This window comes from Falco rusticolus, chromosome 5, assembly GCF_015220075.1.
Source record: "Falco rusticolus isolate bFalRus1 chromosome 5, bFalRus1.pri, whole genome shotgun sequence".
Taxonomy (NCBI): Eukaryota; Metazoa; Chordata; class Aves; order Falconiformes; family Falconidae; genus Falco; species Falco rusticolus.
The window spans coordinates 90,466,790-90,493,987 of NC_051191.1; the positions used below are offsets into that span (position 1 = coordinate 90,466,790).

At 43.8% G+C, this 27,198-nt stretch overlaps 1 protein-coding gene across 1 annotated transcript in view; it reads right to left on the reverse strand.

Annotated features, from left to right (window-relative positions):
- Window positions 1-27,198, reverse strand: part of TBX15 (T-box transcription factor 15) — a 98,079-nt gene that overhangs the window by 21,334 nt on the left and 49,547 nt on the right. Inside the window, exons 2-6 of the mRNA XM_037389795.1 lie at window positions 17,944-18,157; window positions 9,242-9,343; window positions 7,275-7,446; window positions 6,735-6,902; window positions 3,255-3,319 (exon numbers count right to left, since the gene is read on the reverse strand). Of these exons, the coding sequence (XP_037245692.1) occupies window positions 3,255-3,319; window positions 6,735-6,902; window positions 7,275-7,446; window positions 9,242-9,343; window positions 17,944-18,157 (721 nt within the window). The remainder of the gene's footprint in view (window positions 1-3,254; window positions 3,320-6,734; window positions 6,903-7,274; window positions 7,447-9,241; window positions 9,344-17,943; window positions 18,158-27,198) is intronic.

Below are 27,198 nucleotides of genomic sequence, written 5' to 3' on the forward strand. Positions count from 1 at the left end.
GCTGCACTGTTTCCATCCTTCCCTCCGAAATAACTCAGTGCTCCTTCTCCCAGCGCAAGGGCTGAGGCAGGCAGCTGTGCAGGGAGACAAGCACGCGAACAACTGAAGGAGATCCAAGAAGGGAGCCATAAAAAGATCACTCCCCCGGCTGGGTACAGGCAGTTACATCATGACGGGGTGTCCCCAGAGCAGCAGGGTTTCAGCAGTCTCTCATACTAAGAGAGACCAGTCACAAGGCACCATACTGGAAGGCTGTTGAGCGGATGGAAGTGAAAGATTTAAAATGGAAATCAGTTTTAAAAACAACAGTCAACTCTGTAATTTCTGCAGTGGGCAACAACAGCGAAACAATATCAGAATAAGTGAAAGAAAAGCATCCAACTCCATTTCATGGAAAAGCCTCAACCCAAAGCAGAAAGGAAACGTCCTAGGGAAGAAGTGACCTAAGAGTTCCTCTTCTCCCACCATGCTGATTTTTCCAGTGGTTTGGGTGGGTTTTTTTCCCCTACATCATTTGCTGGCAAACTCTAACCATAGCTCTCACTCAGTATCCCTGTGTCACTGAGATACGATACCCTGCAGCAGCCTCAGACATACTGTGGCCCCTGCTGCTGCCACACCTTTTTTTTTCTTTTTTTTTTTTTAAGACCCTATACAAAAACCCTCTTGGACATATACTACACTTGCCTGCTTTGCAAATGCCCCCTTTTTCAAATTACCCTGTTTCTTTCTCAAAGGAGTCTTACGTTTCCATTGGGAAGTTCCCCAGCTACAGGCACTGCAGCTGACCAAAGTTGGGAGGATGTGGGAAGCCACGGAGCATCCCGATTGTCACTCCAGTTGACCAGTGATCCTGATGAGATTACAAGTTCACAAGGGGAAGAGAAACCAGTGTCCCATTTGGAGAGTCCTTGCCTCACACGGCTTGGACCCTAATGCCTTTTGCCCTCTGCGTGTATGTCTATGTGCGTGTCCTTTCAAAGGGAGCAGCTGAGCCTTGGAGTGTCCTCCGCTCGTTGACAACAGCAGTGCAACCTTAGCCAGACCACTGCTTGTGAGGCAGGCGCCTGACTGCTATATATGCTTGCAAATACCTTTGCCTGTTTTTTTCTTCCTAAAGCCTCAGGCTGCTCTCTTTGATGTGTAATACCTTAAAGATTTTAATTCCTCTTTACATCAGCAGAGAGCCTTACTGAGCCCTCCACACAGCTGCAGCCGTGTAGCAATTTCCTGCCCTTTCTTAAATCAATGAGCTACAAAGATCAGTAATTCCCAACCTTTTCAGGAAACTGTCTAAATTCACTGGGCTAGGACCTTATTAATGCCTTCCATGTTAATCTAGCCCACCATGTACCTGGAACTGCATCAATCCCTCCTCTAAGCCCAGCCTCCAGTGCAGCTGTATCTCTGCACACAGGGAAGACCTTGTACCCAGGGCACATACTAATTCCCCCACGCAGGAGAGAAGAGTCAAAGTCACATATGCCTCAAGTATCACTAACACGTATAACCAGCGCTTACGGTGGGGGTTAAATAAGGGTGACAACATCTTTTTTGCATAGCTACAGTAAGATGAGAACAGAGGAGCCAAGCTAGGAAGTCGCTAGGTCAGTAAGATGTCTTTGTGATCACAGAGAGTGTAGCATCTGAACAGGTGATGGGAAAGACAGGGCAGATGCCTGTTTGCTGAACACTTCCCATACCAACCCACGAACGAGGTCACGGTCCTGGGGAACACACACATGAGAGGAGCACGCAAGTAAAACCTGAATTACAGTGCCCATGGGGACAGCAAACAAGGGCTATGCATGCAGCTTTCACTCTGGTCTGCACACTCAGAGCCTTGCTTTACAACCCTAGGGCTCTTGTAACATAGTCAGATATGTCTAATTCTATAAGTAATTTCATGTTTAAAGCCTTTATCACACTGATTTAAAGGATACCTGTGTCATTTAGATCTAAAACATTTAGATCTGCTGCACACTCTGCCGGATTCATGAATGGCAGAAAAAGTTGGAACTTTTTGTTTGGACTTTCTTGTTCCTTTTTGATAAGTCTGTAGTGTTTTTTACTAATAAAAAAGGGAGTTTTTATTAGAGTTCCTGTTTTACTATTGTGTTGTTAAAATTCAACCTATTCTAAATAATGTTCAAGGTGTTGTACTTAACCTTTTCATTAAAATCCTGGCAAAATTAAGCCACACAGTCAAAGTGAAAGAATTTGACATCACTGGAGAAAAACTGTAATTGTTTGAAACTAGAATATCTTTGCACTTTTATGCTGCAAACCTATCAGAAACTCTATTTTTCCTTTAATGTAAAACAAGCATTTGTGCTCCAATTTTTGGAACTTCCTGTGAAAATTAAAATTACAAAATGTGCTTCTGCCAGCTCTGCTTATAGCAAAGTACGTCAAGGTCCCCTTGCCTACAACTTCCACTACTTTGCAGAGCGTTAGCCTGTGACCAGTTAGCCTGTTTTACAATCTGCAGTCCTCCATTTTTGTCTCTCTGTTCTTCATTTTAGTGACATTTTTTTTTTTTTTAAACTGAAGGATCTTGACAAGTTCATCTATTTTACCTAATTCGTTGGATACCATGGCACTATATCAGTAATACATGAACAGTTTACTATCAACTATCAGAGATGCTAAAGAACATCTCAAATATGTTTCTCAACAACAAATGGAAAAGCTCAGAGGAACATGCAAATAATAGAGATGAGCATAAATAAATTAATCATCCAGCAGGAAAAAAACAGAAACAGCAAAACATATATACAGAAAGAAAGAAGCCTTGAAAGCAGTGGTAACAGAAGGGGTACTAAGGTAGCAGTGAACAGGAAATTAAACATACGATAGCAAAAAAACAGTCACAGAAAATGTTGTCAAGCAGGAAAGCGATAAGCTGCCTTTACTGTTACGCTGCCTAAGAATATCTAAGCCCCACTGTCAGGGTTTGGGTCAGGATCCAGGCACAAGTAGGAGCAGCGCTGGAGGAGACTTCTGAATAGAAACGGGGTCAGTCTAGCTGGCTAACCGGGAAAGGTTTCCTCAGGAAGCCGTCATTATACGTTAGAACTGTTTAGGCAAAGTAAAACAGTCCTAATTCCTCTAAGAACTACTCAACAGCAAACTCCTGTAAAAATTAATCAGGATCACAAAACGCCTTCCTCGGCCTTAGACGAGTGCCCTGTGCACTGATCAGAGCACAGAGTGAAGAGATCGGTGAGGAAACACAAACAAGCCCCTATTACCTGTTTCTCCCAGAATCTCTGAAACCTTTAGCGAAGGGGTTTCTGTCAATTTTTAATCTGGTGATCTATAAAGGAAGAAAAAGAGAATTAGTTTTCTCTCCAATTTTATTTCAACAAATAAAAACTACTGATGATTACCCCTCTTGCCCAAACCACCTGTTCGATGACCTTTCCTACTTATTTCCCCAGACTTATATTGAAGTTGCCCTCCTGTTAGCCATGAACGGATTCTCTGCTCAGCACATGAGCGGTGCCAGCGGCAGACACCTGGCAGCATCAGGACACCTGGTGCAGCGCTGGGGCTGAGAAGCTGTTCCCGAAGAAGGACACCTTGGATCCAGCAGCAAAACCCCCGGAGCTATAACTTATCAGCAGCCGTGCGGGTCGGGAGGCAGGCATACTGCTCAGGTTTGGCCGGTGCCTGAGTTATCCCAGCCTCAGCACTCCAGATATCCAGCAGCTGGATGCACTCATGGACCTTCAAACAATGCGAAGGAGAAAAAGCCAAGCCAAGCACGGGCTACAGCCTCTGCAGATGGCAGCTGGCCACCCGGTCACATCCACAAGGTGCTGCTGTTCTGGTCAGCATCTGGGTGGCCCTTCAAGGGGTTTCTGATCTGGAAATCTTTTTTTTTTTTTTTCCTTCCCCCTCCTCTAAACAAAGAGGACAACAGCTGGGCTGAATGCTTTGGGGGAATCTTCCTTCCTGCTTTATTTTTAGGCATAATTCCATCTTGGAAAATAATTTTAACCTTGCAGCCCGTGATATCATACTACCTGTTGGCTATTCCCCAACTTGGTGCAGCGCAAGAACTTCCCTCTGCCAGTCTCACCTTGCCCCAGAGACCCTGTCTCTGGAGTGAAATGAGAGCAAGATCTCCAGGTCCTATCAAATTTGAGGTGGTTTTGCTAAAACCGCTCAAAAGGGACTAGTTTAATGCAGCCTGATCTGTAGCGGATTTGCAGGTGTTTTGCTTCTGTCAGAATCAAGCCCTTACTCTGGATATTAACCTCAGATCTGGAATGCAGCTCCTATTTTTGCAGAAGCTTAATTTGTGAACTTAATTTCCGTTAGCCTGACTTTGCAGCTGTCCTGGGACTTGTGTGTACAGAGACAGATACGTTCTGTGTAGGATGGAATTACAGCAGAGGGAATCCCTGTGGTGGATTTGCTAACATTTTACAATTGTTTCCAGAGATGCTTCTCCCAGTAAGGCAAAGTTTTACAGCCACTGGAGGGCATGCAGGCAGATTCAAGGGATTTATATTTATTTTTAATGAAAAGGTTTCTCCAACCTACTTGAATCTCCTTTACTGGTATTATAAAAATGCCCACCACACACCACACCCAACTGTTTTTTGACAAAACCCCCAAATGTTTGGAATTCAGGGACAGGAAGAAATTCCAGTGCTTCTTTACAGTGAGGTGGCTTCCAGTGCCAGTGCCTGACAGAGACCCCTCCCTTGGCACGTCCCTTACCTGTGTAATTAAGCCTTATAGCTCTGGTCATTAGGGAAGAATGACAGGCTTGTTTCCTGCCGATTTCTTCTCCTTTCTCTACCCGCTTTCCATGTCTGGTCTACAGTTAGAAGTTTGTCAAGTATATGCATTTGGGCAAGGGGGTCAGGAGATTTCCAGTGCTGCCAGGACAGCAAACCCCCTGTTGCACTGTAATATTTTTTTCTGCTGGAATAGTTGATCCATTTTGGATCCTGATTTAAGTCAATTCAAAGGCACTCAGTCTTGTCCAAATCATACTGAGAAAGAAGTTAGGAGCGGGTATCCGTCATGGGAGCACTGTCAGCATGTGTGCTCTCTCTTGTATGTTGCAAAATACTAAATTCACTACATTGTTATAATTCACAGTTATTAAAAATTGGCTAAGTATTACAATCTTCCCTAAGCTGATTTGACATGGGTCTGTCCCTCAGTCCAAGAATACTAAATATAATGATGTCCACTGAGTTCATGAAGTCATTCTCCAGAAGCACAGATGTTATCATGAAAAAAATATTTACTTCACTGTTTCTGATTCTAGACTCCACTGTAATTTATGGCAGGAATTTGAATAACCTATTTCCCTAACTGGCTTGATAACAGACTGTTTTTCTTCCAAGCCAACTTGTACTCTCGTTCTAGCTTGTAACAGTACCTCGTGCTCTCTAAGCGGACACAGTATTAACACAGCAAAAAGTTTCACCAACTCAGATTCTGTTTCACACGGCTGGGAAAAATTCCCTGACACAGCCCTTCTAATGCCATCACAGCCCCCACCCCAGGAAGGAGGAGAAGGGGAGGAAAGGGAACCGGGATGTGCACAGCACCTCTCACCTGAGAATAAAATCGGGAGTAGGTGTGCAGGACTGAGAGAAGAGGAGCACACAGAGCCCACGCGTGACAGCGGGGGTGGGAAGGCTAATGGGAATCCCTGAGGCAGGGGTAGCTGGCAGGTCGGCGAAACGTAAGGAGCCTACAAGGGGAATGGGTGGCTATAAGGAGCTCTCAGTGGGTGCAATGAACATGCCCACAGAAGCGATGAATCTGGCCACCTCAGAGACCAGGACATCACCTTTCACTGGCCACTGAAGAAGAAAGGGGAGCAAACGTGTGTAATACACAGCGAGGCCTTTCCAAATCTCCTTTCTTTGCTGGTGTCTCAAGTGCTTACATTCTCAAACACTCATGTTTGCCTAGCAATTAATTTCCTCTTAAACATATCATATCTCTGGGGAAAATGGGGGTAGACCGGGAATTCTGTAATCAAACACTACTGTGCGCTGAGGTTACATTTCTTAGTGCCATGAAGTCTAGTTCAAAAAAAAGGGCAGATCAGTAACAAAGTCAAAGTCTCTACAGATAGGATCCCACTGGCACAACATCTTTTCCTTATGATATCTGGAGCCAATAGTAACAGTCTCCCCCGGGAATGTGCAAGATCTGAATCAAATGTGATTTATGCATGAGATTTTCAGTTCATATGCAATACACGGACAGCTGCTGCTTATGTTCAAAGGCTTCTTTTGTCAGCAAACCAGTGAGATTGTGCTTCTCTAAAACTTTTCCCCTCATCGCTATAAAAAACCCAAAACAACTATGTGTTTTCTCTCTCAGATAGCAGATCTAGACTAGCTGTACTGCCTTAAAATTACGGTGGGGACAGGACACTGTAGTTTGTACTATAAGGCAGCAAGTACATGTGAACACAATACAACCCTTTATGGTTGATCTCACCTATTTCACGGTAAAACCTGCAGGCACCTGATCTGCAAGGTGGTCTTCTGGCCAGATGCCTCATGTCTACACACTACCCCACAGTAAGCAGTTTCTTTTTGTGCAGAAAAAAAGCCAGAGAGGCTGTAAAGAGTACACTTTTCTTGAGCTACATTTCTTAGAGAAGTTAAAAGTCTCAAACACAAAGAGGAGGCTGATATTTTTACGAACACGCAACATAAAAGTACCCTGAAGGCACCCAGCTTTACCTGTTGATTTTGGTAGGCTGTCACTGTGGTGAAGACAGTCTCAGGGAAGTTGAAGGTTTTCACCCCATCTCCTGAAGGAACTGGCTTTGTAGGAGAGAGATCACTGCTGAAATCCTTGCGGATGACATGAACACGGGGCTGGTATTTATGCATTGAATGTAAGATTATCTGAAGACAAAACAAAAGGAGAAGGATATTTTAAAGGTTGGGTTTTTTCCAAATATTCTACACTACATCCAGATGTACAAGGAAGCAGGGATGGAGTAAGGGCTAATATGAAGACAATTACCCTTTCCTTACAAACATGTATGCAGTGAAGTTTGTGCTATGTGCAGAGAGAAAGGGGCTTTATTGCTTTATAGGGTCAGGCAGCATTTTGAGAAAAAGCACTGAAGTAGAGGGAAAAGTTCCATAACTCTGGAAAGTGGCTACAGACACATGTGCCCAGCAGGACACAGGAGCATGGAAGCAGCAGCACCCTTTCAAGTCTGATGGGAGCAAGGTGAGGGCAGCAGGCACCAGGATTAGCTTCAGACTTACGTGGCCTTGATCATCAAGCTCGTTGTTGGTCAGCTTGAGCTTGTCAAAACTGACCACCTGCCTCATCCAGGTGTCTCCAGAAGCCAGCGAGTCAGGGTGGATGTAAACCCTGGGGGGCACCGGGGAATCAGCATTGCCAGCCACCATCCACTTGGAGCTGTGATACACGTACCTAGAAGAGGAAGGGTAGGTGGCTAAGGGAAGCTGTCACTCACTCACCAGAGGAACATTTCCAGGGGTCCCCCTCCCCTGCCACCCTACCGCACGCACCCCAAGCTCTCATTTGCAGTCAGGGGAGAATGTGCTTTATTGCAACCTCCTACCTTCTAAATGAAAGCCAGATTACCCCTGAGCCACTTGTTCAGGCTTGATTCCTTATTAAAACCACCTTTGCAGTTATTTTCCCTGTAAAACTCTGCCACATGTGCCTTCTCAACACTTTAACCCCCTCTGAGCCAGTGTAAGAGGCTAGAAAATACAAAGCCCTCTCTGAAAATATTAATAAATGCCCTGTAATTTCCGGAAATCTGCACTGGCTGCCATGCCAGACTGTGCAAAACATGTGTCTTCACCCAGAAAGGCAAAATCCAATGGATACCACCCAAACAAGTGATAAAACAGAATATCTGGTTTGAAATGCTGCAAAATAGGAAATTCCATACAATATTACAGAAGTTGGGATTAGAGGAAAAAGAATTTTTGTGTTCCTGGTTTTTTGTGATCTTTTGTGTTCCTGATCTAGCCGTGCTATATATATCATAAATTTCTCTACCGTAGCTTTGCCTAGACACGTTTTTTTCTTTCTGCCTCATGGTTCCTTCAGCCTAAGGCATTTCACAAACAGTCCTGCTAACACCTCGGAGTTCTGCCCCGGGCTGCCCCGCACTGGGTCTCTGCTCAGCTCTGCTAAGCTGTTTCGGTCCTTACCTACAAACAGTGACTCATTTCCTGTATTTTCACAAGAAATGCAGAAAACAAAAAAATAAAATATCTATTCCTTTCACTGCTAGTTTGCTCTATGTGCCTGCACAAGCTAACAAGGGCAGAAACAAAGTGTAAGACAACATACCTATTTTTGACATTAATGCTGTCAGAACCACTCAAAGAAAGGGGGAAAACATCTGGGTGAGTATCAGACACTACCTTGATACTTCCCAGGAAAAGCATTTTCCTGAGAAACGGTCTGTGCAATCTGAGAGCAAAAATGTAATATTTAGCATTTGGAGCAGAGGATTAGTTCTTGAATCCTCAAAAAGTGGTGCAGTCAAGACTGTTTGGGGAAAAGACTTGCTCTCAGGGGTCTCTTTAATGAGTATAAATAAATCACCTCTGTCTGGATAGTTTTCTGGGATGCAGAGGAGCATGAATTTTCCAGAGTACTTTTTTAGGATCGGAAGCCCGTTAATACCAGAGAAATTTCTCCTTCCTGTCTCTCAGCTCAGGGGTGGAGATTCACCAGAGGGTTCCTCAATGGCTCCACACTGGAGGTCAGGGCCCATATTCCCTGAGGCTGCTGTGCTAGACAGTGAATGCTTTTAAAATAAAAATCACCCAATTCAGTTCAGGCCAGACCTGAGGTGCTCAGCTTAGTTCAGCTGCTACTGGCCCATTCCCTTCTCACCGAAGTAGTTTTGGAGGCTCCAGACCCCCCACTGATAACTGCAGTCGTCAAGTCCCTCCGACAGTTGCTGCTAACCCTGTCAGCTGTGAAATGCCTGCTGGGGACCTCCCCAACCAAAAACTGCTATTTGAGAAGAGCAAGATTTCAGTCCAAAAAGTACGAGAGTGTATATTAAACCTCTGCGTGTGTGTCTCATGATCCTGCTCAAATCAGCTGTGTTGGTGTACATCAGCACAGTCTCCTCCAGCATAACTTCGCAGCGGTGCACAATGGCATGTGTCCTTCCTAGGCTGTCACCGACAGAGAGCTCTTGCAAGGTAACTACCCCTGCACCTAAAAAGCTTACCTGTATCTCTTGTTATCCACAGGCACAATGTCCATGGCAATATAATACTGCTGATGGGGATCCAAGCCTGTAATTTTCACTCTCATGGCTGGAAACATTCTCCTAGGAAAAGTAAAGTAGAAATAAGGGGGGGGGGAAATGGTGAATAAGGAGGCTGAAGGCGCTCCTTAGACCCCTCTCTGACACCAGGAGCATGCAACTTTTCACAGCCCAGTTCTTGGTGTGACTCCACTGGGCCTGGTGTGGGTAGAAAACTGTGCTGGCAGTGGTTTGAACCTTCAAATTCTTCCCACTTAAGAAAAGGAGTAGCAGAATAACAACCTGTGGGTAACAATAAAACACTCCCAGCTTGAGCACTCTGTCTGTTCCCAGCTCCTAGCAGATCGTTCTGCTACGTTCCACACAAATTCTCTTCTCTAGGCACTTCAGGGATGGGCAGTGTACCTTCTTCCTGCTCTTTTCCCTGCTAGTTGTCCATCTATAATTGTTCCTTCATATTCCATTAAATGTAAGATGACTTTAATTCTCTTTTTTGAGAAAATCCCATTTCAGTATAGAGTTTGATGGTACTGGGGTAACATTTAAACCAAATCCATCACCCTGAAAGATCCTCTCACTCTTACATTTATTGTTATTTAAGAATAAATGTCCCTCAAATTAATCTGCTTATTCGGCATATATTTCACATTGAACAGAAACACTAGCATTATGGTCATGGTTTTCTTGAAGTCCTGGTAGTATTTTGCACAACCTTTTTAATAAGTCTTGTCTTTTCTACATCATATGTCCAGATCTGCCTTAGGCTCCTGATAGGCAAGTTATGAAACTCTGCACCAGCAAGAACCAGTTCCCAGCCTGGCTGTTCTTCCCTGAGCACCAGTTCAGCTCTGCTGCATGCTACTCACTGCTCTGGAGGTGTTGGTAGCTGCGCAATTATTTCAGAACAGAGCAGCTCAGAACAATTTTAAGCCCAAAGCATGTCAGTGTCAGTGTGGCTATGGCATAATTTCTCCTTCTTAAAAATGTTCTGGTTTGTCCACTGCTTCTAGGGGCCATCCCTATACCATCACAACACTTTACTTTCTGTTTAGTGAGGAGCAGTGCAATGTCAAGGAAGGTTTAGATCTCCTCCCAGCATTTCTGTTTCTCAACATATTACCAGTGGGCACAGCCTGGAGAAGGGAGAAAAGAGGAAAGCTTACACCAGTGTCTCCAAACGTCTGAAACTTTGCACTGAGGGGATGCAACCATGAGAAACTACTTTAACCTTTCCCATTCAGGCCCCATACACCTACTTGCAGCGTGGGAAGGAGGAGGCTGGTGCTCAGCCCTCGCCCTACTCACAGCTCTTCCACTTCAGGACACTGAGAAGGAAAGTTCTGACCTATTAGTAACAGCATCTGCCTTGGAAAAGGGCCGTTGTCATGCGGGGCGGGGAGAGCACCCTGCCACAGCCGCCAGAGCACAGCTCACCCGACTCATGAGACAGAAAACTGCCAGAACAACTGGCTGCAGAAACCCTTCAAGTAGAGAGCAGATTTGTGCAACTGCTGGTGTGAGTTTGCTAGCTGAATGATTTGGGGGGGGAAAGGGAATAACGGATTAGTCTTCGGTGGCTTGAGGGCATTACCTTGTTTCTACCACAATGGCTCATTAAATCTGCCAAGCCAAATGGGTGCAGGATGTGGCATTTTACAGTCCAGCTCCCCTTAATTGGAGAGAGGTGGCTTGGGAGCAGCTTAAGAGGTAGGTCATGTTTCAGAGGGTTGATGAGAAACGCAGGATTAAATCTGAGTCTCTTTGGGTCAAAGTCTGCGCACTGTATCAGGAAAATTGGATGCTGTGTGTCCCAAGAAGCTCTCTCCAAATCTGCAGCCCCACGTAAAGTTGCAGTACAGCCTGTGGGGTTGTTTGCTTATGAAATTCCTTGTAAAAGATTACCACAGCCCGTTCAGCAGGCTTAGAGGCTAATCTCTAAAATGATCGGAGAGAGCTCGGCTGATCCCACTGCTTTCTCTAAGGTTTAAGTGTACTTTTACAGTTTGGTAAATTATTACTGGTTTTCTTTTTCTGTGGGTGTAGAAGTAACTCCACTTTCTTCGCCGTAAGGATGTGGCCTGGAACTGTCACAGCAGGTCTCCAGCACCGCTGCTGCCTGGAAAGGGGGGAATGACAAAGGCAGAGGCGGGCAGCGGCGCCTGAGGCGTGTACGCAGGCATAACCCCCGTAAAGTCCCCGTGCCCTGCGTCTCCTCTTGGCTGGCTCCTGGCCCCCCGCGAGGCACCAGCCCTCCAGAAGATGGGAGGCTCAAAGGTCTGGAAGGAATTCGGGCCGTGTGAATATGGCTGTGTTAATAAGCAATCCAGAAGCTTGCATCTAGAAAGGTATCAGCTAGCTTTATAGCCAACATCCACAGACACGACGGCCGCCCTGTTTTCACAGGGAACATGTGATGACATCTGATATATTTTAGGAGGAGGTTTTATATCAGCAGCAGTTTGGGATGATCAAGTTATTTATATGTTAGCTTTAGCGCTCAGCAGGAAAGCAGTCTTCCTAAACTTAGACTGTGAACTTACACACGGTAACCTTTTAGAGGAAATATAATGTGATATGAAACAAATTATCGCAATTATTTTAGGACCACTTAGAAGTGTTTTCAAAAGCATTTTTGTAACAACCATGCGCTTCAGTCTACTCAGTTCCTGTCTCCTTCCGTGGTGAGAATGAGGTTTATGAAACTCTGAATATGAAGAAATTTAATGACAGATAAAAAACCCTAAAACTTGATTAAAATACTATTTGCCAGCACAGTAGTGCACTGATATTAAGAACCATGTTTGGAAACTTTCAGCAACAGAAATAGGCAGTTAGATTGTGGCAGCCAGCATTATTTTCTTTTGCCGTTGTTTAAAATTTTCATTTAAGACAAAAACACACTTCAATTTTCCTTTGTGAAAACTGTTCAAAGAAGGAGGATCACAGGTATATCCCAAAAGTGGATTTTTTTTTCAGTAGCATAAAGCTTCTGTTTCTAACCCTTAAGAGTCTCAAGGTGCCAACCCTCATTCCCGCCCCTTGAACCAGCACACGTGAGGCTTGTGTCAAGTTGGATTTGTCTTCAAAATTGGCCTGCTCCGAGTGGAGGCATGGGCCAGATGACCTCCAAGGATCCCTTCGCACATAAATTCATTCGGTTTCACAGCTTAGTTTTAGAGATGGCAATTCCCCATTAGAGGATAAGAAACTAAAAGGTACCTGGTAGAAACATTCGTCTCAAAACACCGATGCAATTCCTTGAAGCTCTTCAGACATTGGAAATGCAGTTTAGTGAGCAGAACTCACATGAGAGTTTAAAAGGACTGACATAGTTTATTGTATAGTTTTCATGACTGTTCAGTGTAGTGATTTATACACTGTGTAAACAACTTAATATTAAATTTGCTTAAGGGTGACATCTGCTAAATGCAAATCCTAAAATGAAAGGATGTGCTCCTAAATTGTAGAAAAATGTATCTATTGACAGTGACAGAGTAGTCAGTAGATATTTCCCAGTCATATAGAAGTCTGATTGAAAAACTCTGCAAAATAAACTGATTTAGGTTTGCAGATTAAGTGCGCACGGTGTTTACAAAGTGCTTGAGTTTACAGGGCAGCCTGAAGTTACCGTTGCTATTTTATACCTCATCTTTCCTTGCATTTAAGGCTGGTGTCAAATGTTTATTTCTTTATAAAAACAAACCTAGGAGGAGTTAAAGAAGGTAAAGCAAGACAAGACAAGGCAAGGGAGGAATGCCTTTGTTTCCCTCTGCAGCATGGGATCATGTAGAGGAGAAGTGTGTTGAGAGGAAAGGCTGAGGGCAGGGTTTGGGATCAAAAGGTTTTGTTTATGAGGGTGAGGGAGCCCAGCAGATCTTCTAAGTAGCTCCCAAAGGGGACATTTTTATGGAAGCTGGAGAAAGCTTATCTGGCCCACTGGGCCAGGACCCCTGGCCAGCAGTTTGGCAGCTTTAGCCTGCCAGCCCTTGCTCTGAAAAGTCCTCTCCATGGCCCCTTCAGCATCAACAAAGCTTCCCAACAAAATCTCTGTTGCTGGCTAGCTGAAGAGCACTGTGGGGCACGCCCTTCCTTCCACTGGAAATGAAAAAAACCCAAAACATTTGGTAATGTAAACAGCCCCAAGTACACATTTCCAACAACTCAGACTCATGGCTTCATGGAGGCAAAGAAACCCCAGACAAAATACCATTTAACCTATGAGGAGGCACAGAGGAGATGAGAGAGGACCAGGTCACCTGCTCCCCTCGCTGCGGTCTTCTTCCACTCTTGCCACTGAGCCCAGCCTCAGCACAGGTTTGAGCCATCCCGCAGTACAGATACCTATGATATGACAGGTGAGATCTTTTCCCTCACTGCTGAGATGAGATCCTGGCTCTGCAGCAGGCAAAGCCTGGGTTCCCAGAGGAATACCTCCTGGCTGGTTGCACTGGTGTAACCAACTCCATAAAGAGCAGGCAGCGCTTCCCTTCCCGAGCAGGACTCCAGGAGCTCCTGCTAGTGCATCCCCCCATAATAAGTGCAGATTGCGTTCCTCTTGGGGCAGCACTTCTATGCAGCAGCTAAGGAACAGTTACCCCCCCCAGCTCAGATGACTGTGGACTTCAGCTAGGTGTTGTAGGGGTGTGGGGTGGGATTCACATTCCTCTGCTGATGTCGCTAGGGTATGTATATGATCAACATTGGTGAAGGACAGTAGAGAAAAAGGGCTAAAGATGTTTAGGGGACTAGTCACTTACATCGGTATGACCTGGGTCTTAAATTTGATTTCTTTTCTTTTGTACAGAGTCTAAGACTGCCTTTCAAAGAAAAAGGCGATAAGGGTGATTGCAGATTTGAATGCACTGCAGCTGAAGAAAGCAATTTGCATCTTTTGTACACAGAACAAAGGACTCTTGTAATAAGTATTAAATTCTGAATAACGATGTTCTGATGGAAAAGGAGAAAGGAAAAGTTCTAAGAGGACTGAAGTAGGTTTATGGAAACAGTCAAAAAAGACATCTATAAATACAGCATCAAGAAAAGTAAAAAAACAAAGCAGAATTAAATGTGAGTGGGAGCAGGACTCTGAAAGTTAAAAAGTGTAGTAGTCCTGATGTAGGCAGGATATAGCTCCAGAAATATGATTGAAATGAGAACGTAGGCTAGAAACTAGCATTACACAGCAAGAGCAGAGAGACATTGTGGGGTCAGGCAGGAACCAAGCAGTGCCTTAGGAGTCACAGAAAATTAAGGAGCAGCTGCAGTTATAGGCAACTGAGTCTGTAATTATAAGAGCTTTCAAAACAAGAAGGTCTTGGAGAACTCAAACAGGGTTTCCAAAGAGAAAGCAACAAGAAGAGCAAAATCTTCCCTGGGGAAAGAAGAAGCTGCGAATTACACTGCGCGTCTCTCTCAATTTCAGCAAGTAGCAGGAAATCTTCAGGAAATAACACCAGCTCTATTTTTGCCAGAAATCATACAATCTAATCTATGGGATGCACATCATATATCATGCATACCATATGGAGAAACAGGACTGCTGGACTCAGCTTTCACCCATCTCAGAGACATCCTCCCTGAAAGAAAAATGTTTAACCTCTCAGAGGTTTAACCTGAGAGGTTAAACATTTAATTTGTAAATTTTATCATATCTGTAAGGACCATCACCAATAAACAAATGTACTACCTAAATAAACTGCTCAACTCTTCATTATGCTTTGCAATGGTTAGCCTACAAATGTAGTCAGCAGGAAAAAAAAATTCCTTCCAATATTGTCAACATCACTTCTGCAGATGAACATCATCAAGCAGAAAAAAATTCATATATTAAGTTGCTATACAGATTTTCTTTGGGCAGCCAGTGATAAGCCAGTTGGCCATCAGGATTCAGGTAATGACAAGCATCTCCTTTCAGGGAGAAAGAATATTATTTAGGATTGTAAAGAATATATGATTTGCACAGTAAGCTGTGATTCTGCATTGTGATAGGTGATCTTTCGTAAGTGGAAAAATCATCAAGACTGGAGCTTGCAAAGGCACTTGAGAATGCTATTAATGGTGTTAAAGAAAACAATCTTGGAAAGAGGAATGTTCTTTACAGTCCTTACAGGTTTCTCTACATCTATTCCCTACCAAAAATTAACAAAATACATATTGTTCTGGACTCCTTATATAAAATTAGGGTGTCTGTCTTTCTTAGCGTGTGCTGTTGAACACCTCTGACAGCTGCATGAATAGGGAAAGAGCTATTTCACCAGAAAATGCAGAGCAAGGTTTTTTCCAGGACATAGAGACCTCTCCTCCAAAGCAAAACCTTTGAGTCAAAATCTAAGAAAATCAAAACTTTTTTTTTTTTTTATTTGGGGCCAGGTCAAAGCAAAGAGATAAAAATCAGGTGGGAAAAGTGAATCTAAATGTTTTGGTTTGGGATGCTGCTTTACTAAATGGGACTCATTTTTCCTGGCATGGTGCTTCACTGCAGTTTTAGTTCAGCTGCATCAGGTACCCACACGGAAGGAACTACGTACATCTCACAACAATTCTTAATCAGCTTCCTCTTATTACTCTGTAATTAGTGACATGTATCTGTTGTTTGTTATGGTGAGACGCGATGTAAGAAGCCATGTTTGTCAGAAAGGTGATATGAATGGTGAGCTCCATGAGCCATTGCTGACATGACACATTTCAATTCATAAATGTCAGAACAATAGTTTTATAGCAAATGTGTCCAATCAACAAATAAGAGTTTATGGCTGGAAGACAACAGATGATAAATTTCAACAAAAAGTTGTTTCTTTAAAAAAAAGAAACAGTAATGTATTCAATATTGTAATTTCCTAAAAACTTCTAAGGAACTACAGAATATTTTTGCATATATGTGTCAGTCTGACCAAATTTTTCATTTTTTTAACCAATCCAAAGTATTTAATTTCATGATATCTCCCCAGAATATTTCACTGTGGTTTTCTCCATGAACCTTTCCTTCTTTGGGACCCCTGCCAATACTTTCAAGGCTTTTGTGAGAAGTTGTGTTGAACTATCTGCAAAATTGCATTGGCATTGATGTTGCAACATTTTTGGTGACTTTAAAAAAAAAAAAAAAAAACACCAACAAAAAAAATCAAACAAACTGTAATCAGGGTATGGCTTTTTAAGATCCCAGAGAGGTCAGCTAATTCATTCAGAAATGCATGAGCTGCTTAAGATCATCTTCATAGCACTAAGCTCTGGCATTTTAGTGTGCACTGGTGTTGGTGGGCATTGAGATATTTATGCTGCTGCTAAGTCTATCTATTCTGTGGATCATAAGAGTACTAATTATAACAATACATTATTTTGATGTGTTGAGACAGCATGGCCCAGGCACCAGCACCAGGACAACAAAGTCAGAAACGAGGAACTTGGTTCTGCCAGTGTCGTACTTAATGATGCTGGACGGATCACTTAGGTCTCAGTTTCGCCTGCGATGAAAAGGGGATAAGAATAATAATTTTGTCTGTGTCTGCTTTGACACCTCCAGAGAAAACTGTTGCACAATAGCAAGTGTTACAATTCCTGCTACTTCAGTTCTTCCCTTTGAGGCAGAAGGGCAAAAGCAGCAGCCCAGTCTGTACCGATGCAAGATGCTCCGTGTGCCCAGAGATCATACATCTCAACCCAGGAGCTAACCCTGGTAATTAATCTTCTTTGGCATTACCTGGGTTGTTTGTCCCATACAACTGTTCTCCAATTATCTGGACCTCCTGGGACTACAGAGCAATAATGCTCGCTTAGCCAGAACATGGGACAACACGCCTAGGTGCTCTGGCCCGTTCCGAGGGGGCAGACACGCCGCGCAGAGACCGGCGGGGAGCAGGGGGGTCCCGGCGGGCGGCGGGCGGGCCCTGTCCGTGGTGCTGACCCCGGCCCCGCCGGGCGGCCGGACGAGGAGCGGGGCGGGCACGCGAACGGGACTGAACAGCCCGGTCTGAGGGATCTGGAAACGTACAGCGGGCTGCGAGCTGTGCTTTGGCACACAGAGGTGGAGCCGTTTGTTACCAGCAGCCAGCAGGGAGGACCTTGCCCTTGGCTGAGTTTTTCTTTCGTAAAAATCTGGCTCTTCCTAACCTCAGCTGACATGGTATCAGTTGCAATAGCAGAGGGAAAGATGAAGCCTGCCCATTTTTTCTACAGGAAGTCATTAACATTTTATCTATTTAGAATTGCAGGAAGACATTAATTTGGTGCAAAGGTGAGTTTGAATTCCACTATATTTGAGATGAAATCGCTGGCTCATGAAGCGCTGCAGGAACTTGAAAGGCAACTCAAATGGCTCACCCCCAAATTCATAACTCATCTTAAATCCCGTACAGCCAAGAGTACAATGATAATTTCCTGATTGATTTGCTCAAAGGGAAGACTGTCCTCAACAGTTCCCTGCAGCTGCCAGTTCTCCTTTGGAGCCACTGATACAAGTAGTAATATGAAACAACTTTACCTGTCTTAAGAGAGCAAATAGAGGATACAGCTGTGAAACTCTGATAGCCATTTAATTTTCCCTGTATATTTATTCCTTTGGCTTATCAAGAATAAAAAAAAAAAAAAGAGTTTCCTTATTAATTTTTTAAATTTGTTTTGTTAGGACCTCTTTTTTTCAACTAGACAGAAAGCCAGAGATATCTTACCTGCCTGCTTTCGTGATGATCATCTCTGTCCCAATGTCATGAAATCTTTTCCAGAGGTCAGCACACTGCAGCTCTACCTGGATCTCTTCCATGGATGAAGGTGGAGGAGGCTGAGGGCCTGAGCCACCAGATGTAAGGTCAGAATGGGAGCCAAACGAGCAGGACGTCCTTTCTGCCAGCACCTCTGTGTCTGACCCAGTGCTCTGCTCCGAGTCTGCAACGTAAACACGCCAGGTAAGACACTTCAGTTCAACCTGCTGCGAGCAGTAAAGGGAGGGAGGAGGAAATCCAACAAGGGAAGTGCCAAGGAATAGTACAATGGCCTTTTACATAAACACATATATATTTATGGTTTGTCATGATTTATAGCGTGATTTGGAGTTTTGGGTTTCTAACATGACATCTGGCATTTTTGTCAAGTTTTAGAAACAGCTGAAAGAAGGAACTTCAACATAAAATATAAACAGTAATAAACAATGCTTGGAATGGAGTGCAAAATACAGATTAAAAAATATACATGAAAAAAAAATTAATTCAACCTATAGTTTCAATCCAAGATTACAAGGGCTCACTGGAGAACTACATTCCATTTAATTGAATATCACCCCGCACTACTATTGAAGAGTTGGGGTTTTCTTAAACAAAACATATTTTTTTTCTTTTAATATCCTTGTCATCAAAAATAATGAGCTTTATTTATTTATTTATTATTATTCTGGCAGCACCATTTCTGAAATGTGTTTTATTAGCTGCTATAATATCTTTTTTGGAACAATGATACTTCCTGGGAAAACAACCATGCAGCTTCTGGTGACAAAAATGCTTTAGGCTACTGAAGGACAAAAAGGGGAGATAATAAACATATGGAATATGTTATCAAGGAAAGCAACTGAAGCAAACTGCAGAAAGGAGCACATGAGACAACCACCTCTCTTTACAGGGCAGAAGAAGAAGTCTTGCTCAAAAAATAAGCAAACAAACAAAAAAGTGATGTTCAACTAGTTTAACAATCCAGGTTGGCGTGTTGAGTCAGATGGCCATTTCTTTGCAAAAATACCTCATGTATATATTAGGTAGATATGCTGTATATATGGTCCTAGTGCTCATACGGTGGGGCTAAGATGGAATTTTGCAAGTAGCACTCTTATTTTGCAATAGGGTGCACAGTTACATTACATCAAAATAATTCAAAATACCTTCTGCAAAGCAATGTGTTTAAGTTTTGAACTTGATTTTTAACAAATTGGCACTAGTATTATGTAGGTGATTGACAGAGGAATAAAGTGATGTGAAACAATCAAATGGCTGGAGAAGAGCTCTGGATTTCAAAGAAGGTACGGAGACAGTGCTTTAGAGCATCCTCATTGATCACATAAGTTCAAGCATCCCAGTGAAGGAATAAACCAGCTATTTATATGTATTCTCTGCTCTTTAGGAAAGAAAGAGATCTCTGTCTGCGGGGGAGCTTAGGAGACAAAAAGTAACAATGTATGTTAAAAATGTGATTAAATCACCTCAGCTAAAATTCCTTCCATACCAAGCAAATGCCAGAAACTCTTTAATAACCCTGAGGTCATGGAGGCTGAGTCTCAGATTTACAGTGTTTCTGAGAGACTGTGTCTCCTGGAGCAGATTGCACATCAGTGCAGAGGGCTGTAGGTAGGAAGAGGCTGGGGGTGAAGATGCCACTGCAGAACCACCAGCCCCACCTCCTGCCACATTGAAACAGTGCTGGGAAATCCATACTGCTGCAGTGGCACGGACATAAACTGTGTGGCTGAGAGTGTCTGAGAAACCGCCAGCCCCAAACGCCATCAGGAAGCACTTCTCTCCTGTGAGAACCCTAGGTAATATGGCATTAGATAGTGGACATTTTGCGTGAAGGATGTTTTCAGTAAAATTTGCCAACAGTTTAGACAATCCACCAGTACAATGTGGAAATTCTGTAGGCCATCAGAAAGGTTCAGAGTGTATTGCTCCCAGTCTGTTTTGAGTATGGAGTCCTTTATGTCTCCCACTGCCTTCCCAGTTGGGCTGAAGCAATAACAGGTCCACCCCTCCAAAGGAGCAGCACAAACCTATCAACAGAGGGTTGTTGCATGGAGACCAGCACTACACCCATCACTAATAGCCGAGGCACAGGCTGGTTCTAAAGAATATGAGGGAACCTGCTGGGGTTCTGTGGCTGCGAGACAGAGAATCAGTCCGGGAGTAGAGAGGGGCTGAGACATTTGCTCCCTGCTTCAGGGGCCCAATGGTGCAGCAGCAAAGTTATCTGCTTCCTCTAGCTCAAATTATTCCCCTCAAAGGGCTGGAGTGGGGAAGCCTGAGCAGGGGTCACTACGCTTAGGGAATTTGTTTTCCTGGTGATGATTAATCAGTTTAACCTTCAATAAAAATCAAGAGCGTGCTTCACAAATGACAGTAAGAACTTTTTGTATAGCTCCTTATGTGCTGAACCGTTAACCAAAAGTCTTCTGTCTTCTCTGAGGTCCTAAGAAAATAAAGGTGAACTACATTGGGAGTCTGAAGAGACGGGACCTAGGGAAAAGCTTCCATTACGGAGTTCTCCTCCCAAAATGAGGTGCTACACTACAGGTTTGAGTCTAGAGAGCCTGGTTTAGGCCACACCATCTCTGCTTGGTTCAGGCACTCAGAACTCTGTGCACCCCCTGAAGCAATATGGCAAACGGCCAGCAGACGGCACTTGGCTGGATGCTGTCCTCCATCATTCCAGCCGTTCAAACTGGCCGTGCGGCTGGAGCCTTGGGGATCCCTGGGAATTGTCTGGAATTGCATGCTGCAGAAAACTAAATAGCAGACGCTTAAGCCCCCTCCCACTGATTTTATGCTGGTATCACTCCACTGACTTTACAGAGTTTTGGAGGGGTTTTTTGATCACAATGGAAGCGGAAGGAGAGCCACAACCTTGGATATACTTTGCCATGCTGGCATAAATCAAAAATTGCAAAAGTAATTCACTAATTACTGATAAGCCAGTATCTAGCCAACCATGCAGTACCACACAAAAGAGAAAAGAATGTTCTTTTCTTCCAAGGGCTATTATTTTGTGCCCTGAAATATGATCTGTAATTACCCCCAAATTAGTGCAGAGAACAAGTACCCTCCTCCAGTTTTGGAAAAGGGAGAGGGAGAGTCACTAGTGTTGCTGCTCTTAGTTCAGTCTCAGTAGGCACTGAGATGGGTTTTGTGTTTTCTTCAGCTTTTCCTGAGCTAAGTCCTCCTGAATGGTGTCATCATCCAGTTGGAGACGCTGAGTTCATTCCAGACCCAGAGAATTTGGGGGAAGTTAAGTCCATCTGACATATGAAAATCATCCCTGGTGACATCCAGCTCTATAAGACTCTGTGACTCTTAACTAGAGTTCTCTGCATGTGTTAAGATTCTGAATTAATCAAGAGACAGGTGTACATATGTACCTATGTAAGTGAGCAACATATGGAGGAGTGCAGGGTGAACCGGTCTCCATAGGTAGTAATTCATTGTGGTGGCTGGCAGCTAGCACAGCTCAAGCCATTTTGCTGCATGTACTTGTTCACAATGAAACAACACAGGGAGAAGATCTGAGTTTTCTTGTGGTACGTGATCTGGGAGCTTGGTTTTCTTCATGCACCAGCTTCAGTAAGATGCAACTTCACCAGACTCAAAGATACTACTTCTACTTTACGTTGGTGTCAGCAGAAGGGAATCAGGGAATAGCTCCTGAAGCTCCATCAAAATAGAACATGCCTATGAGCACCCTGAGGTGCAGACTGTGGCTGGTGCTACACACTGGTCTGGCTGACAGACAAACAGAAGGATCTCTGAGGAAGATAAGCTTCCTATAATTTCCTATAGCTCCGAAGTGACAAGATAAGATTGTTTTCCTTTCCTTTAAAAGGTGCCTTGTACAAAAGCCCACGGGCTGAATTCAAGGTCCAGCCACAAGGACATGCAGCCCCCCCATGCAGAGGCTGCTTTCAGAGTTCAGCTCTCAGGCTGCTGCCACAGGAACACTGCTTCTCTGGTGCCACGTTAGGTTGCAATCGATGCCACTTTTGGCATATGTAAGGCAAGCAGCAATTAAAACAGTTTTATGGTTTTCTCTTGCTAGCACAAAATACAGTCCTTGAGAAAGGATACTTCAAAACCAATTTCATCCATTGCTGGCAACTAGCAAAAGCAGGAGTGGACACAACTGAGGTTTTGAAACCTACGGCATTCCACTGGACCTTCAGTTAAGACGGTCTCAGGCCAAAATTTTCCCCATTGCTTTTCCAGGTACCCATGAACTTGCACCTTCTGACCTTTCCTACTTTCCTCTACAAGGTCCTTCCCCTCACCCGTCTGCTTTAAGATGGGCCCTTCCTGCGGCACCACCAGCGACTGAGGTGAACATCTCCAAAGCTCCTCCTGACTGCACAGTTCGTATCACTCTGCCTTTTTCATTTTCCCCTTCTTGCAAATCTCTTCTAAAAGCATCCATTTTCACTCTTGCTCATTCCTCATGTTCTTTTCTTCTGATGTTTCCACCAATTATTTCTGCTGGTTTATGGAGTGATGTGTAGCCTGAAGAAAAAACAGCTATTTTGGTCTGTGTGGAGAAGGACCTGGTGACCACACAGGAATGCCAATGCTTAACTCCTCCAGACAAATATGTTCTCCTAAGGGATGATACAGAGAAAAGTTTCTAAAATACTGTCCCTTGTTACAGGCAGCTTGTTGGACAAATGAGCTGACCAAGTGGGTTTGACCAGGGGACTTGGCCTGATCTGTCAAAAACAGACAGGGTCTTGCAAGCACTGGATTTCAAGGAGCTTGAAACTATCTAAAGTGACACTACTGAAAAGCTCATGGAGAAGACCCATGGGTCCAATGCACAACAAACCTCTCTGAGGCCTGAAGCTCAGTGCTGCCTCACTGCCACTGTGCAAAAGGCTGTTCCCTTTCCCTGCCCTGTGGGATGGCTTCCAATCGCCCCCCCTTACTACACTGGCCACGTATCCCACTACGGCACTTTAACAGTGGTGGGCACGGAGGAGAGGAATTTCTCAGCACTTTCAGCAACCTTTAAGCCTACCAAGACCAAGGGGTCACTTTCAGAGCTCCCAGGGATACCATGGCCATTGCTGAGATTACAGAGGAACATTTAACTAGTTCAGGTTTTTTCTTTCTTAATCCTTTTCCCTTTTCTACCATCTCCAGATTGCCCTGGAAATCCTCAGCTCATAATTTCTTTTGATCCAAAAATTCCCAGGCTTCTTGTTGGCAGATAGGAAGGAAAACACCATTCTCACAAGGATGGTGACTCTGAGGTCAGCATCCCCACTGAGTGCCCCAAGAGGATGGGAAATAACCCCAACTGGCTTCCTGCACCAGCGCTGTGTGTCCTGGGATCAGAGCCCTCTTACACAAAACCACGAGCTGCTACTGCCTGACTTCTTTCTACAGCTTAGTATTCTTCCTGTACGTTCCCTGCTTTTTCATCAGTCTGGCACAAGAGGCAAAGTAGTATGTGAGATATTAAAAGACATTAATTTTCTAAGTAATTACATGCATGGATCTTCAGCAGAATTTTCTCTGCAGCTGGAGCACAGCAGGACACTGCTCCCCTTACTTAACCGATAAAACAAAAGGAGCTCAGTGTAGTCCCTGGCCATATCATGCAGCTTGTGCACTCAACAAATATTTCACTCCAAGGTATCAAAGAAGGTAAACTACAGGAGTGACAACAATGACAGAAACCTTATACATAAACCACCTACCCAGAGGAGCCCAAAAGACTCATTTTCTTTCTCTTTTTCTTTTTTTTTTTCCCTTTTTTTTCTTTCTTTGTGTATGTGTAGATATCTAATGTAGATCCTGTCAGATTCCATTAGCATAAAGATTTCTCTTGGGTGGAATGTGGCAGCTGTTACAAGCTGTTAGGGGCTGGGGTTTTTTTAACTGTTTATTTTTGTTGCAAGGTTTGTGAACATTTAGTGCAACAGGTGGCCCTTCCCTCTGCCCTGCAGTCAATTTGCTGGCAATTGGGATCTGCAGACTACAGAGAAGGTACAAAGTCCTGGACATGCATGGGCAGAGAAAATCTGGGGGACATCACTTCCCCCCCCCCCCCCCCCCCCCGCCATGAACCCAGCTGAAATTAACAGAGCAGACACCTTGCTTTTGCTGCTGGTTGCAGACAGATCGCATCGGGTTTTTAATTCCTGATTTTCAAACCAGCTACTGCCACCTCACAAAATGAGCAGCATAGGAACCATGCATACAGCGGTGGAACGTTACTGGGATCTGGACACAAAATGTCACAGACACCCTGTGAAAATGAAAGAACAGAAGCTCACTCTGTCCAGCCAGTTCAGAAGAGTGGGAGTTCATCTGCTGTGGTGGCTGCTGGTGCAGCTGCTGCAGGTGTACAGCTGTTTTCCCCCGATAACTAGTACTTGGGCAGAAGCTAAACCAAAGCCCTTGGTAAGTCCCGAAGTGCCCGGGATGCCCGGCTGTGGCACAGACAGGAGCAGCAGAGGTGACGCGGGCTGGGGCTTGGCAGAGCCGTTCACACCAGCACGGCTGCGTTTTACACAGCTGATCTGGCAACTGCTCTTGCTGTAGGCAAAGGTTGCTAAATACTTCCCAGGTGACTGTAACCATATGCACATGCTGCACACAAAAAATAACATGAAGATAGTTCTGCAGGTGTTCTTACATATTCTTTTATCCCCTGAATTGTTTTCCATTCATTCAGATACCCTACTCCATAACCATGCCTTCTTCCAGCGTTAGCTCCATTACCAGCTACATACAGCTAAAATTTGTAACCTATTTTCTACTGATAACAGAGTCATAGAATAGTTTGGGTTGGAAGGGACCTTTTCAAAGATCATCTAGTCTAACCCCCAATAATATTTATTACTGTTACATTAGTGACTACAAGTTGCAAGTAGTATCAGGGTTTACTGATCTGGAGACAGTACAAGCTTGTCCAAACCGAGAACTTAATCTAAACTCACGTTGCATTGCAATCTCAGACAGCCAAAAGCAGCTTTCAAATAACTAATTTCCAGCCTAAGACCCTTTTATGAAATTACAGCAGGACAAAATGGCATTAATATCAGCAGGACTCAAAAAGACAAAACTAGAATATGTATAGATGGAAAAATGTGGCACAGAAAAATAAAGAGATCTGACAGAGTCACAAGTAAAATAAATGAGAAACAAGCTGATCCTGAAGTGAAGAATTCCTCTGGTCCTTTAACCTCAAAGACGTCTTCATCCTCCTGATTTACAGTTTTATAAGGCGTTTTCCTAAGATGACTTGAGCCAGCAAAGCTTGTAAAACACTTACGCTGTGGCTGCCCTTACCAAAACAAAGACTAACTGTAAGGCCAGTATGACATGGAATTGCAACGTATCTATATCTCCATGGCAAACACAACTAGTAGGAGAACATAAAAGCAAATGCAAAGGCAAAAAACCAGGATGGCTTTGGCTCTAAATGCAAGTCTTGCATCAACTTGACTGTGCCCTGCCAAGAACTGACGGCCTCTGCCTTGGCTTACTCCATGTAAGACTCAACAAAGGGACACAAGACCCAGCAAAGAAAAAAATCACCCTGACTCACTGGTATGCTCCAGCTTCTCTGCTCCACTCCAGCAATGCAAAACAGCTGTAAACCTGGTTTAACCAGCAAGTTAAATTGGGTTTATGGCTTCTCACTATTGGCAAAGAAGTACAAAGCAGCTGGGGTTTACTAGTACACTTAGCTCTGGGGGTTTGCCCTCAAAAGTTAACTCTTGCTCCAGCCAGGAGAAACAATATCAGCCACAGCTGAATTCTCACAATCTATTATCTTTTTAAGAATGCTGAGAAAAAGAAAACTTACACATTTTGCCAACACACAGTTTAGGATCAGACATTCGAGAGACCAGCTCCAGTTTTGAGCTGCATCAGCTAAAAACCAGAGATGCTGGCTGCTGAGCTCTGAAGTCATCCTTGGCAAACACAAGTTCTCATTACAGAAGTGTAAGCTAGGTGACCACGTGTTCTGAATACTGTCACGGCATAGGATTTCTTTGTACACTTCATACCAAATCCCATCACCTTCTCTCAGGAAAACTGCCTGCAGCTCATCAGTCTGTGCTTTAGACTGTCCATCAGAACTAAAAATACCTCATCAAACGGATGTCAAGCAAAACCCCGTTCTATAAACTCTTCCACCTCTGGACTGAGATAACTTGTCTGTTTAAAAGTATAAGTGTAACCTTTCCCCAGCAGAGGCTTCTGGCAACCATATCTCAGGAGAACAAACCCCACTGAAGTAGAAAAATTTGGATTCAGTGTTTGATGATATATTATTGTCTTCTGGAAAGCAAAAAATAGCTTGAGTCTTCAGTACCTCAGACTAGCTTTGAGGAAACTGCAATTTGAAATTTCAGTATAGAAGAAACCAAGAGACTCCTGAGATCCCTGGAGGAGATCCTCTGCAGCCATCAGTCAGGATTGCCTTAGGGCAAGGAATCACCAGCACAGCCTCACAGAAAGGCTGCTCAGTAGCAAGAATTCAGAAAGCCCGTATTTACAATGATAAAGGGCTTCAAAAGAGCAGGCAGAAAAATAAGGTTCAGTTAAACCAGGAGATAAAATAAAAGAGCGTAATATTCAAGAAAATGTAGAACACAGAGAACGGCAACCTTTAAAAACATGAGAAGTACTAGGGAGAAAGTGGGATGTTATTAAAAGAAGAAGGAGGTGAAATTGATGACAACTTTAATCTGGCCAAGATCCTGAACTGTACAGACTACAAAGAATTTGTCTGGCCAATGTCCAAGAGTTTGTGTAAAATTAAAGAGTGGAAACACACTTGAAAGTTAGGGAAAGCTAAAAAAAATGAAAGACCAGGCATTAGCTGCATTATATGCTGTAGCCCGTAAACATAGAGTCATTATTCTTATAAATAAAACCATACAACAAATATTTAGAGACCAGCCTAAATCAAAATGTTGGCTCTCAATACCCACAAATTGTGCAGGAGTTTGAAACTGGATCCCAGCGCGGCGGCGGGCCCTTCCCTGACGGGAGCGGGCACAAGCTTGGGGACAGTCTGTTTCTAGATTCTGCGGCTTGGACTGCTCTCTGACAGCCAGGGAAAAAAATTATTTGAAAAAAAGGAAAACACAACACAAGATTAATGCTCCAGAGGTAGCTATTCTCTTCTGAGACTGATGTGAAATCGCTGAGAGATTTAAAATGACTGCA